The sequence below is a fragment of the Equus przewalskii genome, chromosome 5 (assembly GCF_037783145.1).
Source record: "Equus przewalskii isolate Varuska chromosome 5, EquPr2, whole genome shotgun sequence".
NCBI lineage: Eukaryota > Metazoa > Chordata > Mammalia > Perissodactyla > Equidae > Equus > Equus przewalskii.
Genome location: NC_091835.1, coordinates 18331713 through 18349706, shown reverse-complemented (window position 1 = coordinate 18349706; position 17994 = coordinate 18331713). Strand labels below are relative to the sequence as shown.

At 50.1% G+C, this 17994-nt stretch overlaps 1 protein-coding gene across 2 annotated transcripts; it reads right to left on the bottom strand.

Moving 5' to 3' along the window:
- Window positions 1-792: 792 nt before the first annotated feature.
- LOC103557505 (uncharacterized protein C2orf72-like) lies at window positions 793-11199 on the bottom strand. 2 transcript variants are annotated; one of them, XM_070620144.1, is made up of 4 exons: window positions 10538-11199; window positions 7484-7597; window positions 3906-3941; window positions 1084-3772 (listed from the first exon to the last, which is right to left on the bottom strand). In XM_070620144.1, exons 1-3 carry the CDS (start codon window positions 11124-11126, stop codon window positions 3937-3939), a joined length of 708 nt encoding a protein of 235 aa, XP_070476245.1. In that variant the 5' UTR covers window positions 11127-11199; the 3' UTR covers window positions 1084-3772; window positions 3906-3936. The 2 variants fall into 2 exon arrangements, with proteins under 2 accessions (XP_070476244.1, XP_070476245.1); XM_070620143.1 differs by lacking the exon at window positions 3906-3941 and having other exon boundaries at window positions 793-3772; window positions 10538-11188.
- Between the last annotated feature and the right edge of the window lie 6795 nt (window positions 11200-17994).

The following is a 17994-nucleotide window of genomic DNA, read 5'->3' as shown; positions in this document are numbered from 1 at the left end:
CTAAAGCTGGGAGCCCTGGCAGGCAGCCGGACAGGGTTCTCACCTTTGCCAAAGCCCTGGCTGCACAGTGGCCCTGGCACCCAGCCCAGCTTTGGACCTGAGCTATCCCACACCCTCGGGGTCAGATTCTCGGATCCCTGTGAACCACGGCATGGCCCAGAGGGGTGGGCTCTGCCTCTGCTCCCAGTTACGCAGGCCCAAATATAACGCAGCAAGAGGGCTCTGGCTCAGGGGCCAAGGGCATCTGAGGGACTTATACAGGGTCCTGGTAATCCACCGTGCCTTGTACCCCATTTCTCCTTGAACTCCAAGATTATGCAAGTGGCAGGCTGCCCAGGCCAAACTCCACGTCTGTCTCAACTCTTGATCCGCTAACAGAAAACCAGGTCAGAAGGGGGTTGCGTAGCCCTTGGGTACAAAACCGGCTTTCTCCACTGTGCTGGCCATGTTTGCCACCCAAACAGGGCAAAGTGCGGGCCTCCTGACCACAGGGAGCCAGCTCCGCAACGAGGTTCTGCTACACTTTGAAACAGAAACTGCGTTCAGGTTAACTTGGCTGTCGTCGACCTTCCCCAGGGAGGCTGGGCCCTAGATTCCCTTCCCTGGGGAAACAGGGGCTTGTTCAGATCACAGGTTTGGGGGCCTCAGCCCCCCCCCCCCCCCGCCCCTTTGCAAGGTTGCCTTGTTTTTCGTCTGACAACAAAGGGACCCCCTTGTGTGCTAAGTCTTGGAGATAAATACTTTGAAAGGAGAGAAACAGAGACACAAACATTATAAAGGGCTCTCCAGGACTCCAATAAGGCCACTTTATCTTGTTAAACATGCACATGTGCATACAAACACCCCGCCCCCCCCCCCCCCCCCCCCCAGTAAATACCAAGCTAAACTCTATCTTTAAAAAAATCTCTTTTTAAATATTTACTTTCCGGCTACATGTTTTTCAATCCCAGTCAATAGGTTTGCAGAGATGTCACCCAGGGTAGGACCAGGGAACTTCCAGGCCAGACTCTTCCAGAGGCTCCCACCATTTGCCCAGATGCCCCGCAAGGAGCACCTTACGAGAATAAAGTGGAAGAGCCATTCTTTTCTGGATGAGACAGCAATGAGGTATTGTTTGGTTTTATTAGATAAAAGGAATTATCGATTCAAGTCAGAAGCACCACAACTACTGCCATATTAGAAAGATTAGTACCCAAGAGTCCAGACTGCGACCTGATGGAAGCCCCTGGCTGATGGCTCCCGGTACCACTGACCTAATCTGGGGCCTCTGCCCTCAGCCAGGCCCACCCCAATCTTCCTGCCTTGTAAGAGTCCTTGGGGAAGAGATCCACCACCAAGGTCATCTATTCCCGCACCTAACTCTTCCGTCTGCTAGAAAACAGCAACTAGACTGTTCCTAAAAGGATGCTGCTTATCTTAGCCATGTCTCAAGGAAGCCAAGATGGGCCCGGAAGGACCTCAGTCCTGTGTTTATCAGTTGGGAGGTAGAACCCAAATCGCAGTAAAGAAAGACCTTCTCTCTTCCACTACTCACAGGAAATACTGAAGGTAATGAAAAGATAATGAGTAAACCACCACTTATACCAGAGACCTGCAAACTCACAGCCCACCAGGACGGGGACCAGGCAGGTGGCGTCTATGAGTGAAGTACAGTAGAGGGGTGGGTGGGTAGGTGGGAGAGGGGCTTAAGTTGGGGGGGGGAATTTCCTCAAAATGGAGATCATGGCACCTTCCATCCTCCACTCTGAAAACTAGCTTTTTTCTGTGCCATCTCCCCAGTCTCAAATATTGGCCATGGACTCAAAAGTCTTTAAACACAGCAGAGGCTGCTGCCATGTAACTTCTGCCTTAGACCATTTCCTAACCTAAAAAAGCTCTCTCCCTCCACCAAGTAATAAAACTCTAACCAAATTACTACCAAGAGATTAATGGAAAATAGAAAAATATAGCAGCTTCAAAGATACCAGTCTCCCCATTTTCAAACGAAATCAACAGTAATTCATTGAGTTCATTCTTGTGCAGATGGAAGTCAGAAGGGTCCTTCTATTGGTGAGACAGCCTTGTATTATTAGAATGACACCTGCTGCCAACCAACCCCAAGTAAGATGTCATCCTACCTATCCTCATACTAAGAAGGATCAGACTCCCTATTATAGAGAATAAATTGAGTCATAGAGCAGGGATGGCTCCTCCTTAAACATCATAGAGCCCCTCAGCCACAGGTTTCCCATTCCTGCTTTTGGCACCATCACAGAGAGAGCTGAAATAACAAGTGGAAGTTATCCAGCACCTCGCAGAGCACGGGGCACATAGTAGGCACAATTGCATGTCTGCTGAGTGAATCATGCATGAATGAATGAATTTAGCTACTGCTCTTAGATGGGGCTTCCTCCTAGGGAACGTTACGAGCTGTCCCTACCATTCCGAAGACTGGATTTCTCCAGGGGCAGGAGAGAAAGACAAGGGAAGTAATGCAGCGTTCCCTCTACAAGCAAACAGATGGCCTTCCTTGCTTTTAGAGGACACTACTGACCCTGTCTGACTCAGAGGAAAAAGGATTCAGGACCCTGGCACCTCTGGGCTTGGTCTGCTTTGACCTTGAGTTAGGCCCTGAGATGGAGAGCAAGTCTTATGCCCTTGTAATCCACATCCCTAACTTTCCTTCTGTTTGGTGCTGTGGGCCATTCCCAGAATCCTTATTCTCAAAGGACTTGGCAGAGTAAGTCAAGGTCAACACGAGGAAGAAAGGGCCCTTTCTTCTCAGGGGCATGCAAGGCTATTTCTGTCCTGGTCTGCAGCATACAGACCTTCTTGGCTCTAGCAGAAGAGTGCCTGTATAGGCTTTATTCTGGCCTGTTCTGGAAGCCAAGGTCCCAGGAAGCCCAACCCTCCCTGCTCTGGGAATCTCTTCCTAGAAATTGAGAGGGGGAAGAAAGTGGCTCATCCAGTTTTTCAAAGGTGCCAAGATGGGCAGTTTCAGTGGAACAGTTCTGTGTTGTTGGAGATTTTCCTGCACATTGTGAGATGCCACTAAATGCCAGGGGTGCCCCACAATCACAATAACCCTTCCAACACACACGTGTGCACACACACACATTTCCAATGCTGCCTGGAGGGATAGCCTGGCCCCTGGCGGAGAGCCAGTAGGCTGGTAGCACCCTCATGAGTTTGAGAAACAAAAGCCCCAAAGGTTGAGTGACAGGTTGAGGCCACACACCTCCCCCCGATCTGACAACTTCTGGTCCAGAGTTCTTCCAGCTGCACTTGAAATGATGGATGCTCATGCAAAAAACCACGGGATGCTACAGCACCACAGAGTCTCAAGTAAACGGCCATCTGTCTCAATGGCATAGAGAAACTGAGGCGCAGAGAGAAAAAAGAACCTCAGTGTGACCAGAGAATGAGCAAATGCAAGGTGGGGGGCAGGTTTCCAGAGGATACGTTTTTCTAGGTCTCACTTAGCTTAGTAAGTCCTCAGCCTAGCAGGTCACTGTCAGGGTGGCAGCCCCTAGCAGGTGGGACCTTTGTAGTTACTACCATGCCAAGGTCAACATGGAGGCACGGGGGCTCAGTGAGAAGGAGCCAGCCTCCAGTCTCCAGGTTAGAGGTGGGGCAGCCCAGGGGTCCAGCCTTCATCTTGAGTCTTCAGCAGGCTCAGTGGGACTGTGGACAGCTCCATCACAGGCTCTCGACCCCTTTTCAGGATCCTCACAGTCTCCGTTGGGAAATATGGCTGTCAGAGCCATCTCCTCCTCAGGGTCTCGGAAGTTATCTGGAACACAAGAGAAGGAGTTACCCAATCAGAAAAGGTTTATGAGTGAGCAAGCTAGCAACGAAAGGGAAGTAGTTGGTCCCAGTGACTATCTACTTGAAAAACAAAACAAAAACCTTGAAAATGTACATACCCTTTGACCCAGCAATTCCACTTCTAGGATTTTATCCTAAGGAAATAATTAGGAATAATTAGTGGAGCTGCTGCAGCCATCTTGCTAGCAGCCTGAGGATGAAACGACATGGCGGACGGCCCAGCAGAGAGAAGGACAGAACCTGGGTCCTTGATGGAGTCACTGGGCCCCTGAATCAACCAGCCCTGAAGCTGACTCCACCTCTAGACTGTCTTTTAGGTGAGATAATGAATTCCCTTGCTGCTTATGCTGGTTTGAGTCATGGTTTCTTCTTTCTTTCTTTTTTTTTTTTTTTTTGGTGAGGAAGATTGGCCCTGAGCTAACATCTGTGTCAATCTTCCTCTATTTTGTATATGGGACACCGCCACAGCATACACGGTTTGATGAGCTGTATGTAGGTCCATGCCCAGGATCCAAACCTGCAAACTCTGGGCCACTGAAGCAGAGCATGTGAACTTAACCACTATGCCACCAGACTGGCCCCGAGTCATGGTTTCTTTACCTGCAGCTAAATGCTAACCAATTTGAAGTTCAACAAAGGGATTGGCTGAGGAAACTCTGGCTTGCTCCCGAGGGGATTCAGGCTTAAAAATGATGCATAAAATCCCATAGAACCAAACACACACAAATAAGTACACGTAAAATTGGAAATCTGAATAAGACCTGTGGATCGTTTCAATGTCAATATCCAGTTGTGATATTATCCTATAGTTTTGCGAGATGTTACCATTGGGGGAAACTGGGCAAAGTGTACACAGATCTCTTTGTGTGATTTCTTACAACTGCAAGTGATTTACAACTATCCCCCAAAAAAGATAAAAGATGTTGCTGACACATAATTATTGCTGTGGAATATTGCACAGTCACAATGTCATTGAGGAAGAAAGCAGATTCCCTAACAGTATGTATAAATGTATGTACGTATCTGTAACCCCATACTCATTATATATATTATAAATGTATATGTATAGTCCCTAAATGCAATTTTCATCTTAGCACATTCACTTCTACATTAAATTAAACAATTTGTTATATGCTACAGAGAGGGAAGTTATCCAAGATTTGCACACAATTTTTTGATTGCTTTGCTTTATTTTTTCCCTTTAGTTTCCAGAGACATCCAAAATCTTGACGGAGAGGTTGAAGTGAACAGTTTTGCAATTAAATATTTTAAATATCTGATGCATTTTGCAGATGATCTGTGTGTTATACACAAGTGAATTTATTAAAATTTAAATAGCACAAGGAGATATAGATAGACAGACAGATAGACTGGTCTAGCCCAAAATACGGATTGTAGTTACCTCCGAGTGATGGAATTATATGAATGATTTTTAATAGTTGTTTTCCTTCTTTTAATTTTTGGAGCTTTTAACTGTGATAGGCAGAATTCTAAGACGGCCCTCAAGATTCCCACCTCTTGGTGTCCTCAGCCTGTATAATCCCTCCCTTGAGTGTGGGTGGGATCTGTGAATATGATGCGATGGTCACTCCCTTGATTTGGGTACCATACATGACAAGGGAGACGATGGATCGTCACTCCCGTGACTAAGTTACATCATAGGAGACAGGAGATTCTCCTGCTGTTTGAACGGGCAGCTGCCGTGTTGTGAGAGGGCTGTGAGAGGATGGAACTGTGGGGCCTCTTGGAGCAGAGAGCAGCCCCGGCTGCCAGCCAGTAAGAAGGCAGGAACCTCAGTCCTATAGCAGCACAGAAATGAATTCTGCCAACAACCATGTGAGCCTGAAGGAGGACTCAGGCCCCATCAAGGCCCGGCTGACACCTTGATGCAGCTTTGAGACCCGGAGCAGAAGGCCCAGCTAAGCTGTGCCCAGACACCAGATCCACGGAAAGTGTGAGAGAATAAATGTGTGTTGTTTTAAGCTGCTCAGTTTGGGTAACTTGTTACGCAGCAATAGAAGACTGATACATCAACTAATGACTTTTTTAAAAATAAGGGACACAATAAAAGTTTATTTTAACTTACTGCCCAGGTTTCTGTAAGAAAGCTATAGCGTTCAGCACACTTTGGAGGGGTGGCATGTACATTCAGCTGGTGACAACCTGCTCCCCGGGTACTTTCTCTCTCTGTCAAGATAGCCTACATGCCCACTGACCTCACAGAGCTGTCTTCCCTTCTCCTTCTCTCTCGCCCCCACTTAGCGGCCTGATGATTCTAGCCTAGAAACAGCTCCTGGCTGACTTCCCACCTCTCCATTCCAACACTGCCCTGGTTGGGTCCAGGCTGCCCATCGTCCCTTCTGAGACTATGCAGTCCCCTCCTAGCTAGGCTCTGTCCACCTGTGGTCTCTCCCTGCTCCTGCAATCCTGTCACCTCTCAGAACATACCCCTAAGCTTGACACCCTGCTCAGAAATCATCAGTGGCTCACTACAATACCCTGGCCCCTGGCCCCATAAGACATTAACCACAACCCTGCTCAGAACGAGCCTAACATGCTATCTTTAGCTTGCAGGAAACCACAAAGAAAGTAAGGAGAAGATGGATGATCAAAACCAGGCCAAATCGGTTGAAGGCAACATGGCAGTCTGACTTGACCTGACATAGACCCCACAACTTACTATGTGCTCATTGTAATACATCATCATATTATAGAACACACCCACCAACACCATGACAGTCTACAACAGCCATGGAACTAGCAGGATATAACCAAATAAGGAAAGAAAAGAGGTGGCACCCCTGCTTCCCAGAAAAGCCTGCCCACTTTCCCAGACAACTGTGACTATTCCTCCGCTTCTTTACCTAGACCCCTTGTAACAGCTGCTGAGTCGCCCCAGGAGCTGAGAAGTTGACTTGTGAACTTAGTTCCCACTTCTCCATTCTTTGGCCATTGAATAAAGCTAGTGCTATTGAATGCTCAACTTTGGTTTTGTTTCAAATCAGAGACACTGAACGGGAAAGAACCCTCCAGGCAAGGGACGGATTGTGGGTATGAGGCCCACCTATGGGCCTCGGAGCTCCTCTGAGTATGGGTTGGGATCCCACTGGAGTGACGTGAAATTGGTAACAACCATTCCTGAGAGATTTAGGTCCAGGGCCCTGAATTGGCCCCAATTTTTCTCTTCAGCCTCAGCCCTCACTAGTCTCTTTCTGGACCTCATCCCAGGGTATTCTTGACAGGGGCCCCTTTTCTGAGCATGAGATCATGCAGTCAAGCCTTTGTTCATGTCACTGTTTCTCCAGGTCTTCCCACTTCACCTCAGAAAAGCCCCAACCCCAGTTCAAATGTCACTTGCTTCGTGATACTCCCAGGATCCTCAGGGGAAGATGGAATGTGTTTGGTTCCATGCGTCCCACCACACACCAGGCTGACACCTGCATCACAGCCCCGCCCACACCGCCTTCATTAATCAGACTCCTGGGGCCACAGCCCTGCTGACCCAGCCTGTGTGCTGGCTGCCTGATGACAGGAGCACCTCACATTGCTCATCCGGCACAAGGCAAGTGTTTCATGGATGTTGGTCCACTCTATCCCCAAGGTCCCTGTGTGCATGTGACCCCTCCCATAATCCCAAGCACCAGGGTCCAGGAGGTCAGGAAGGGGACACACTCACCCTGAGCTGGGCCACTGGGGGAGATGGCATCTGGGTCCTTCCCCCGGCTCCAAGGACCCAAGGAAAAGCAGGCCAGCAGTGCCAGCAGGCCCGGTCTCTCCCAGGCTCCTTCCGCTAGAAAGAACACCAAGTCCCAGAGGCAGCAGGTCAGACGGTGCTTGACACGACTGAGAGATTTTCTGTTTAGTAAACCAAGAGCTGCAACTGCCAACTGCCCTACTTTCAACAGTCTGATTAAAAAACCAAAGATTCTGATGTACAAAAGGGGGTGAGGTTTTGTACTTAAAATAGAACAATAACAACAACAAAAAGATTGCTCTCTATATAGTGACTTACTTAATCCTCACAAAAACCCTACTACTATGTAGGTACCATGTTGGGAAAACCATAGTAACAAAAAAAGACATGAAATTATGTGCAATTACACAGCACCAAAGAAAGTACTCAGAGAGCAGTAATTTGCCCCTGATTTTTAGTTCAAACTATTTCTTAACAGAAATAGATTGAATCTTTTTAGATAATCACACACAAAATAATTACATGTTGATTCTGGTTTCCTCATTATGGTACCACCTCAGTTATCTGGAGATCACTCAAGAGCCCCCAAATTCTGGAATCAGGTCAACTGGAGCAAAGTTTAAAAAAAAAGTAAGACTCTGAGAAGCCCAAACACAGAATATCCTGGTTCATAATTCTTTACTCGGGGTTTATTTACTCCTAATTTGCATCCAATCCTAACAAGACTAGATTCTTAGTTTTTCAATCCAAAGGCAAGTGGGTTAGGCATAAATTGGATCAAAGGACACTGCCAAGAGGCAGGCAACCTAAAATATAAGACTAGCTATCAGGCATGGAGCAAAAAGACTGGAAAACTTTAAAAAAAAAAAAAAATAGCCATAACTGCTAGCAAAACCTTAGCAACACGAATCCCTTTGGTGTGATGTGAGGGTCATGGTGCAGCCCACCTCAAGAGCCCCAAAGAAATCAGTGGATGTTGAATTATAATTACACTCATGACCTTGAGCCACAAATGAAAGGTTTCATGTTGTTCAGTATGCTTTTATAAAAGTAGAAGCGAGTTTAACAAGTGGAGAATGATTCCCTTGCAAAATGTTAAAATTTCCTAAGTGTTAGGGATTAAAAGGAGGCACAGATTCTGCATGCCAGGCAGGGTGTTGGGAAATGGGAATAGAGTCATGCACCGCGTAACGATGTTCTGGTCAACCACATCGCATATAACGACAGTGGTCCCATAAGATTAGCACCATGGAGTCTACATATGTAGTAGCCTATAACACCTAGGCTTGTGTAAGTACACTCTGTGATGTTCACACGACAAGAAATTGCCTAATGATGCATTTCTCAGAACATATCCCTGTCGTTAAGTGACGCATGACTGTACAATGCTGATGGAACTCACAAATGAAAGTGACAAAACCATGGGGTAAGAGCTTAGAGGGCAGCAGCGGGTTCTGGGATTTCACTTGTGAACCTGCAAACAGGAATGGGGAGGGTCATGGAAGGCTTCCTGGAGGAGGAAGTCCAGTTCTGGAAATGAGATGGGATTGGTCAGGCAAAGAGGAGCATGGAGGAAAAAGATTTTCATTCCGAGGCAACTGCAATGTGTACAAAAGCTTAGGAGGCCAGAGCAAGCTTGGCTCTGGGGAATTAAAAGTTGTTCCTTGGGAATGGGAGCCAACTAGGAGATTAAGGGCTCAGAGAATTTCCCAGGCACCAGTTCATTAGGGGGCAGAAAATTTTCCCCCTTGGGGCCAGATCAGCAAAGGGCCTGGCATCAACAATCAGACGGACAATCCACCTCGAGCTATTCCTGAGGTCTTTCAGGATGCTGGTTGTTGAGTTTCAAATTTAGCCAGCTTCCTTACAGACTCCACAGAAGGGTGTTGAGGGCTAGGAGGGAGAGGTTAGGACATTCTCCACAGCTTGACAGGGATGGCCTTCCCCCAGGCAGGCCAGACTGGCAGGTGGGTCTGTGACATCAGAGGTACCAGGCCTCCTGGCTGGAAAAGGCTCCCCTGCAAGTCTGGCATCTCCCATTTGCTGTTAACACATCAATGCCTCAGGGAGGTAGAATACAGCTTCTGTCTTCATTAACTCTTTAGCGAGAAGAGCTGGCAGCGCTTGGAGGCGGGGCTGGTGCTGACAGTGGGGGCGGGGAGGGAGCGGGGAGGGAGCTGGGAGGGTAAAGAACGCTCCTGCATCTCCCACTTTTGCCAGATCCAGCTACACTTGAAGTTCATATTCTAATCCTGGGACACTGGAAAGCTCCTGTAAAACCTGTGTACCAGGATGCAGGAGATTCTGACCCTTCTGCTGATGGCAGCAGTCACAGGGGCTGGAAAAAGATCCTCACTCCCCTCCCCACACTTTAGGAGAGTGTGACGGAAAAGGTGGTCTCAGCAGACCATGGGGGAGGGAGGGAGACACAGCAGTGGGTACACAACCAGGTGGGTAACCAAGAAGGACCTGAAAACTCTGTGCCCTCAGCCCCTCCAACCCTTTCCTCTAAGTCCTCTAAGCATCTAAGTCCCTCTAAGTCCCTGGTATCTGTTCCTTGCCTTCTTCCTCGCCTCGGCACTTCCACAATGAGCCTCCACCGTCGCATCCTAGAAGTTCCGGGCACCCCCAACTCCCTAGTCCCAGTTCTGCCCCTCTCCCATGGCAAAACTTGCGCATCCCAAGACTTTCGCCTCTCCTTACCTTCCTGCCCCTCGCCTCTGTCTGGCTCCCAGATCTTGCCCAGCCCAGTCCCACCCTTCTCTCCACCAGCCTCCCCCCGCCTTCTGCACGTCCCCTCGGCTTTCCTAAGCCCTTGCATCTCCCATGCACTCCAGATCTTCCCGGGACAGGCTCGACCCCTTGCCCAGATCCTGCTGTGCACTAGCTGGGAGGCCCAGTGCTAGGCAACTCCCCTCTCTGGGCCTCAGTTTACTTCGGTGCACAACGAGGGGCGCTGGCCTAAAGAGTTCCAACTTGAGGGCCTTCCCCCAGCCGCCGCCCGCCCGCGCCTTCCCGGGCCTCGCGCCCCCTCACCTGGTCGCGCGGGCCCGACGGCTTGCAGCGCCCTGCAGGCGGCCGCCTGGACGGCCAGGCAGGAGGCCGGGCGGCCGGGACAGTAGACGGCCGCCTGCACCGGGCCCCCAGCCTGGCGGCCGAAGACGGCGCGCAGCAGCGCCTCCAGCAGCCGCAACCCCGGCGCCACCGCGTCCTCGGGCCCGGCCTCGGCCACCAGCACCCCGACCAGCGCCGCGCCAGCCCGCCGCCGGCCGCGCACGTCCCGCAGCATCTCCCGCAGGCGGCGCCGCGGCTCCCGGGCGGCCAGCGACGCGGCGCGGCACAGCACGAAGACGAGCGGCGAGCGGATGGCGCGCGTCTCCGCCGTCCCGGGCGCCCTCCGCGCCCCCGGCGCCCCGGGCCCCGCGCGCTCGGCCGCCGCGCCCCCCGGCTGGCCGGCCGCCGGCTCGGCGGGGAACAGCGCCCGGGCGAAGTCGCGCAGCTGCGCGCGGCTCTGCTCGCGCTCCCACAGCTCGCCCACCAGCAGCACCTGCCCGCGGCCGCCCGCCGCCTCCACCAGCGCCTGGAAGGGCGGCTCGGCCGGGCGCGCCTCCAGCTCCCGCTCCATGCTCGCCGCCGCCCTGCCGCGCCGGCTGCCGGCCTCTCCCGGCGGCGGCGCCCGGGTCCCGGAGGACACGCCCCCGAGGGCTGCGCCCCGCCCGACCCCCGCGTCCTCTGAGGGTGGCGCCCCCCGCAGCCCTTCTGGCAGACTCGGGGAAATTGCCCTGTGGCCGTTCGTCCATCCATCCATCCGTCCAGCCAGCCAGCCAGCCAGCCAACAAACGCTTATTGAGCACCTACTAGGTACAGAGCAGCCGAAGGTGGAGGAAGACAGAATTATTATGTGAACAAATATACTGTCACAAATGAGCTCGGTTTGAGACCTGAAGCAGGTATTTCTGAGGAGTCCGTGTGGTTCGGGGATAGGGACTTTTGGAGGCAGGGCCTGCCCCTAACTGTGCTGCTCTGGAGTGAGAGGGGGGCACCAGAGAAGGGGCTGCAAAGAAGGGGGTAGGAGAAAAGAGACGAAGCAGGGATTTCTTCCTTTGCTTCTGTCACTTAACTCACCTTTTGTGCCTTCGGCGTTTAACAAAAACCAACTGAGCGCTCATTCTTGCAACATACACTTATTACCTGCAGGGCACTGGTGTCTGCACTGGGGGTGAAAACCAAGAAGGAAGACAGTGCTGCTCCCTGGGGAGCAGAAAGTCGAGGGCGGCAGACATGGGGCATGGTGGTGCTCTGATCTGTGTGGGCCCCTGGGGACAAGAGGATGTCAGGAGGCCAAGTCAGAAGCAGGAATGCATTTCCTTTCTTCTAACGGTCTATATAGAACATTGTCCGATAGAACATCGGTGATGTTGGAAATGTTTTATATTGTCTGTACTGTCCGATGCTGTAGCCACTAGCCACATGTGGCTATTATCGAGCACTTGAAATCTGCCTAGGGCAACTGAAGAACTGAATTTTACATTTTATTGAAGTTTAATTAAATGTAATTAGCCTCATGTGGTTAGTGGCTACGTTATGGGACAGTGCTGGCCAAGGCTCTTTATTTCCCCTCTGTTACACAGTATAGACCAAAGGCCCCTTTGGGTCAAGAACATGTTAATACTCAGCTCTTTCCTTCACCATATAAACCCCAATCTACTCTTCTAGTTACCCTATTCCCTGCCCCCTATAACTATGCTGAACCATCTCCTCCTGGAGAGTTCTAATGTCCAGTCAATAAAACAAACCTGTTTTGAGTACCTACTATGTGCAAGCAGCCCTGCCCTAAGTCTGACCATCCAGCAGTTGTTTCAGCCAATGCTAGGGGGAAGGGCCCCATATCTCTGTTGGAGTCCTAGTTAATACGACCTATTGCCTCTGGGTACTATCTTTGCCCAGGGCAGAGATCCAGGGGCTTGGGTGGGAAAAGCCCAAGATTTGGAGCAAGAAGCTCTGAGCTGGAATCAGGTTTGGTTCCTGCACCAGCTCAGTGACATAGTCATTCAGCCTGTACTTATTGAGTATCTCCACCATGCACTGTGCCCAGTGCTGCGGAGACAGCTGGGAATGGGACAAGTTCCTCCCTTCATGGAGCTGACGTTCAGGTGGCGGCTGGGAGAAAGAGAAACAAGTAAACACATACATAACAGCTTCAGATGGTGATTGGTACTATGAAAAAAATAATGCTTCGATGATAAACAATATCATCAAACAGATGATATTGTCCTGGAGATGCGGGCCGCTTCCTATGAATACAATCTTGAAGATGTCACAGAAGCAGGGGGAAGGTTGAAGAGGACTGAGACACTAACGTAAAAACCATGAGAAGCATCCTCCGCCTACCTCCTTGGAGGCAGCAGGTGGTTGGGTCGTGGTGTGTGGGAAGGAAGCAGAAGCCCCTTGCAGATGAAGACTGGGTGCCATGTATGAGAACAGGCTGAGTAAACACCTTGTCATGTGCTCTTTTCTCTGCCCACATTGGCCTTCATAGATCATTGCCCAGCCCCAGCTCATTCCCACCTCCACCCCCACCACCATTGCCATGATGCTGGGAGGCAGAAAACAGCTGTGCCAGCCAGTGATGTTAACATCAGGCTGAGGAAGAGGAAGGAGGAATCATTATTTCCCCTTCGCAGCTTCATGATCTAAGGTGGCAGCTAAATCTCCAGCCATCACATCTGTTTTCCAGGCAGCTGGATAGTAGAAGATTGAGAAAGAAACAAAAATCAAATTGACTTCAGATTTCTTAATAGCAACACTGGCTTTAAGAAGACAGTTAAATAACATTTTCAAAGTATCAAAAGAAAGAACTTTGAAACTAGATTTTTATTTCGAGCTAAATTGTCAGGTATGTAAGAGATCAGAGGGTCCATCATATATAGCCCTTCTTTGAAAACACTGTGAAAGGAGACACTCCAACCAGAAGCAAAATAAAAATAGGCGTGCTCAACAGCAGCCAGTAAGAGGGATGAAATCACCTGTATAAATTATTCTCGTCTAAGTGAATGGCACAGGGCAATGCCAGCAAATCACAGCCGGCGTGGGCATAAGTTGAGGGGGTGGCAGAGCTAGTGGGAGTCCTACCAAGTGAATGGAAAGGAAATTTACCTCATCTAGGGCATCTCTTTGAGGAAGACATAGCAGCTGACTAGAGAAGAACCCTCAGATGGCTGGTATTTTTGTACTTTCTTACAAGGCTTGCCTGAAAGTGACATGCTCTGCCTCTTGACCTATTTATTCCGGGGCTCTAAATTTCCAGGTAACAATTCCAAACTTTCCAGTGATGGGCTGGAGGATGGATCAGAGAGGGGGCGGGTGTTAAACAAAGGTCAGAGTCCAGGGCCAGTGAAGTTTATCTTTACCTGTGTTATTTACATGGCAAAGGTTCAGGTATTAAATTAACAGGAAACTACGAAGACCATAAAAAAAGGCAGGGTATCAAAATCTTTCTTCCTCTTCTCTGTCCACGCCCTAGAAAATATCATAAAACAAGTAGGCTTTTTCTTATTTCCCTGGTTTTCTATGGAGATATAAAGTGAAACTAGGATTTCTGAAACTATTTGCTTCTTCACGTTCGCTCAAAGCCCAACTTGGTAGAAAGAGTGACAGAAAAGTGCTGATTTGGAAAATAAGGAGTAAACCTGGTCTAGTTGCTGGTACGCCCTTTCTCTTCTTTTCTCCTTCTCTTTCATCCTATTCTCCTTTCTTTCTCTTCTCTCCTCCCCTCTCCCCTCTCTTCCCTTTCCCTTCCTCCACTGACCTCTTCCCTTCCCCTCCCCTCCCCTCCATTTCCCCACCTCTCCCCTTTCCCTTCCTCCCTCATCTCTTCCGGTCCCCTCCCCTCCCAGCACTTTTCCATTCTCCTCCCCTCCCCCACCCCTTCCCTTCCCTGTTCCCCTCCCCTCCTCCATCCCTTCCCTCCCCTGACCCTGACCCCACCTTGGGCTTTTTTCCTTTTCCATCACTCTTTTCTCCCTTCTTTCCTTCCTCTCTTGTCTCCCTCCACACTCTCTCTTCTCCCCTAAGACAATCGTTTTGGGGGCGATGAGGAAGGTGGGATCTGGGGAGATTTTATGGACTTCCTGGGGAGCCAGATAGAGAGAAAAAGATCTTAAATGTTAGGAAGACTATGGAGGGGAAGGAAATTGGGGGAGCCCCCCAGGACCCACAGAGCAATGAGGTTAGGGTGGGAGGAAGTTTTAAAGACTGGGTCTGACCAGGGGCTGTTATGTCTAATAATTAAATAGACATAAGACAAATTCACAGGAGAAAAACAAATTTAATTGTGTACATATGGGAGCCCCACAAAGACATGAGACTCAAAGCAGTTGGGCAATTGAGGATCCCACGCTCTCCTGAGCTGAGGAAAGGGATAGGGGCCTGGGGCTTCTAAGGGGAGGAGAGCCTTTCACTGGAAGACAGAAGAGCAGATGTTCTGTAATCAGATGTTTACCCTGCCTTGCAGGCAAAGTCTTTCAGATAAAAAAAAAAGTTATTTTTGGTAATAGCTCTCTATCTGGTACAGGCCCCTTATCTAAATTCCTTTGGGCAGCTAAGGGATTAGGTAAAAAGCTTTTCCTAAATTTGCTACAGCTTGACTGCCTTCTGCTCAAAATAATCCTCATGCCAAAGTAACGCATTTTGGGGTGGCATATTCTGTTTCCCCTCATCATCTACTTGGCCAGGGCTGGTTCCCACCAGGACACTGGGAATGCAGATGTCCGTGACAGCGGTCTTCTTATGAGGGTCAAGGATCTCAGTTTCACCTGCATTTTAGGGGGTCTAATGAAGATTTGTTAAGAAGGCTGGGAGGAAATGCTGTGAGCCAGAGGCATTGGCTTGAACCCCTATAGTACCCCTGCTGGGCCAGGATGGGTCAGCAGTGTTGGGAGGAGCAGAGGGCAGGTCCCCCAAGGCCAAGGGAATCCTCCATCAGCAGAAACTTGTACTCAGATTGCCCTTGAGCCATCCCGCCAATATCGCAACCCCACCGTCCACTGAGGGCCACACAGGGGAGGACCTGGGAGGATGAACTGAAGGAGCATCTGTGTGAAGCAGGGGCCCCAGCCAGCTGTGCTTGGCATCCAGGAGCAGGTGACAAGCTCACCTGAGGAGAGCCAGCACATCTGCATCTTCAGTCCAGTGCAATATTGGCAAAGTACAGCTTCAGTATGCACCTCGGAGAGAGTGTCTACACCTGCTGTGCCAGCCATGGCTTCCAGGTGACTTCATGAGATCTGTCAGCATCTGAGCCTCCAGCAGGGCAGGGAGGGGAAGAGCAGCTGATCTGTCCTGTAAGGACATATGGTGACTTTGAAGCCATTCAACTTGGTCATCCTTTAAAATCCACCTGGCCGGATCAAGTAACGCTTGAGCACGAGTCTCCCAAGATCCACCCTCGCTGGAGAATGGCGCTGGCCAAGAGGAGCCAGGAAGTGGCCAGGATCTTTAAGAGCTGGATGGGGCCTTTACTGCCCCCAGGACATGAATGTACCAACCTCACCCAACTAGGCACCCTTAGCTGTCCGATCCCTCGAAGTTAGAGTGGGTCAAAGGACAGCTATCGTGGGATGCATCCCCATCCATCAGGCAAGGCTCAGAGCAAGCACCCCTTTATAGACTATCAGATACAATGTCGGCTGTGTCCATGGGGGGAGCTGAGAGCCAGTGCTCACCATGGACTCCCCGGCCCTGTACCTAAATGTCTCATTCTGTGCCCTTTCTGCAGTCCCTTAGTCCCCGGCTGATGAGATGCAGGAAGTGTGTTTGGAGAATATGGGCAGTGGGTGACGTCATGATCGCTGTTCACAGGGGGCCTGGTACAGGATAAGGTGGCCATTAAATATTAATCTTATGATAGCATTTCTTGCTCAGTCCAGCTCCCGGCCGGCACTTCTCCTGCCCAGAAGGATGGATCAAGGATTTAGTCAGGATGGGCTTAGTGAGTGCATGGAAACACAGGTTTCATTGCCAGATCTGTGTGTTCAGTGGCCCCCACAGGTCAGAAGGCTTCTGGGATCTCTGGCTTGGAGGCTGCTCAGCTCACCAATCTCAGGCTGTGCTGGGTGAAGGCCATGGCAGCGTTGCCAATGACGTGATGGTGGCATGGCACTGAGAGGACAGTGACACTCTCACCTCATAACTTTCGGAGAAGCCTCTTAACCCTGGTAGTGGCAGCTGGAGAAGCAGTGCACGCCAATAGAACTTTCTGTGCTGATGGAAATGTTTTCTGTCTGTGCTGCCCAAATCGTAGCCACTAGCCACATGTGGCTGTTGAGCACTTGAAATATGAGCAATTGTATTTAAAATTTTATTTAATTTTAAATTAAATTTAAATAGCCACATGTAGAAGATACACTATCACCATTTCGTATAAGGATGATTTCCATGGCTTTATTGACAACTGGACTTAGATTGGTTTTCAACATTGGACGGTGAATGGATGGGGTACTGGCTGTGACAGACACTGTTCGTTCCCTCCTCACTGACACTCATGCTTATTGAGCCCTGATTTTGTTACAAAGGCAATGGGCCCAGCCTCAGAGGTTGAATCACAAGTAGATTAAACCACCTAGGACACTCCTGTTCCTATTTGCCAGTAATTGGTCTCGGGGTGGGCATGTGACTCAATTCTAGCCAATCCAACACAAGAGGAAGTCCCCTGCGGAGACTTCTGGGAATGATTTTCTTCCCTGACTGTGGAAGGTGAATAGTCCTTTTTGGCCCCTCATCTTCCTCCTTGCTTGGGACACTGTTGCGTGGATTTCATATTTGGAGCTGTGGCAGCCATCTTGTCATCACAAGATGATCCACATCTTTCTAAAAGTTGTTGATGATCTTTCTATGAACTGTTGATGATCTCTCTATGAATTGTCGATGACTGACAACATTGTAGTCAATGGTTGATGACAATATTTGGCAAAACTCAGTGAATCCATGTACTCAGGGTGTCTGAGGCACCTCACCAAGTCTAGGCATGCAGCGGGCCAGCATGATGTCCTGTAGGATGGTGAGGTGGTCAAGGTCCATGCAGCACAGAGGTCAGAAGCAAACCAGAGGAGATGTGCTGCTGTCGTTTCCCTCCCCACCCTGCTTCTGCACAGGCCCAGTGGGAGAGTTACATAGGGCCGTGAGAGGAGCCACCCCCATACACACACACAACTTCACCTTGCTCACAGCAACACTAACACCTGGGCTCCCTCCTGGGACGTGGTTTTGCTTTAGATTTGCTCTTTGTTGGGGAGGGGGGCTCGGAGGGCTTCCCCCTCACCTTTCCTGTCCTAACAGCCTTTACTGTGTTGGGTCACAGAGCCAGTGTGGGGATTCTGCCTGAGGTTTAGGGTATCTGTTCCAACCACACCCAGGCCCTGGAGAAGAAGTGGGTTCAGGAGTCTGCCACTCCTACACTACCAGCAGGACTCCAATCACAGCTCCGTTTATCTCCC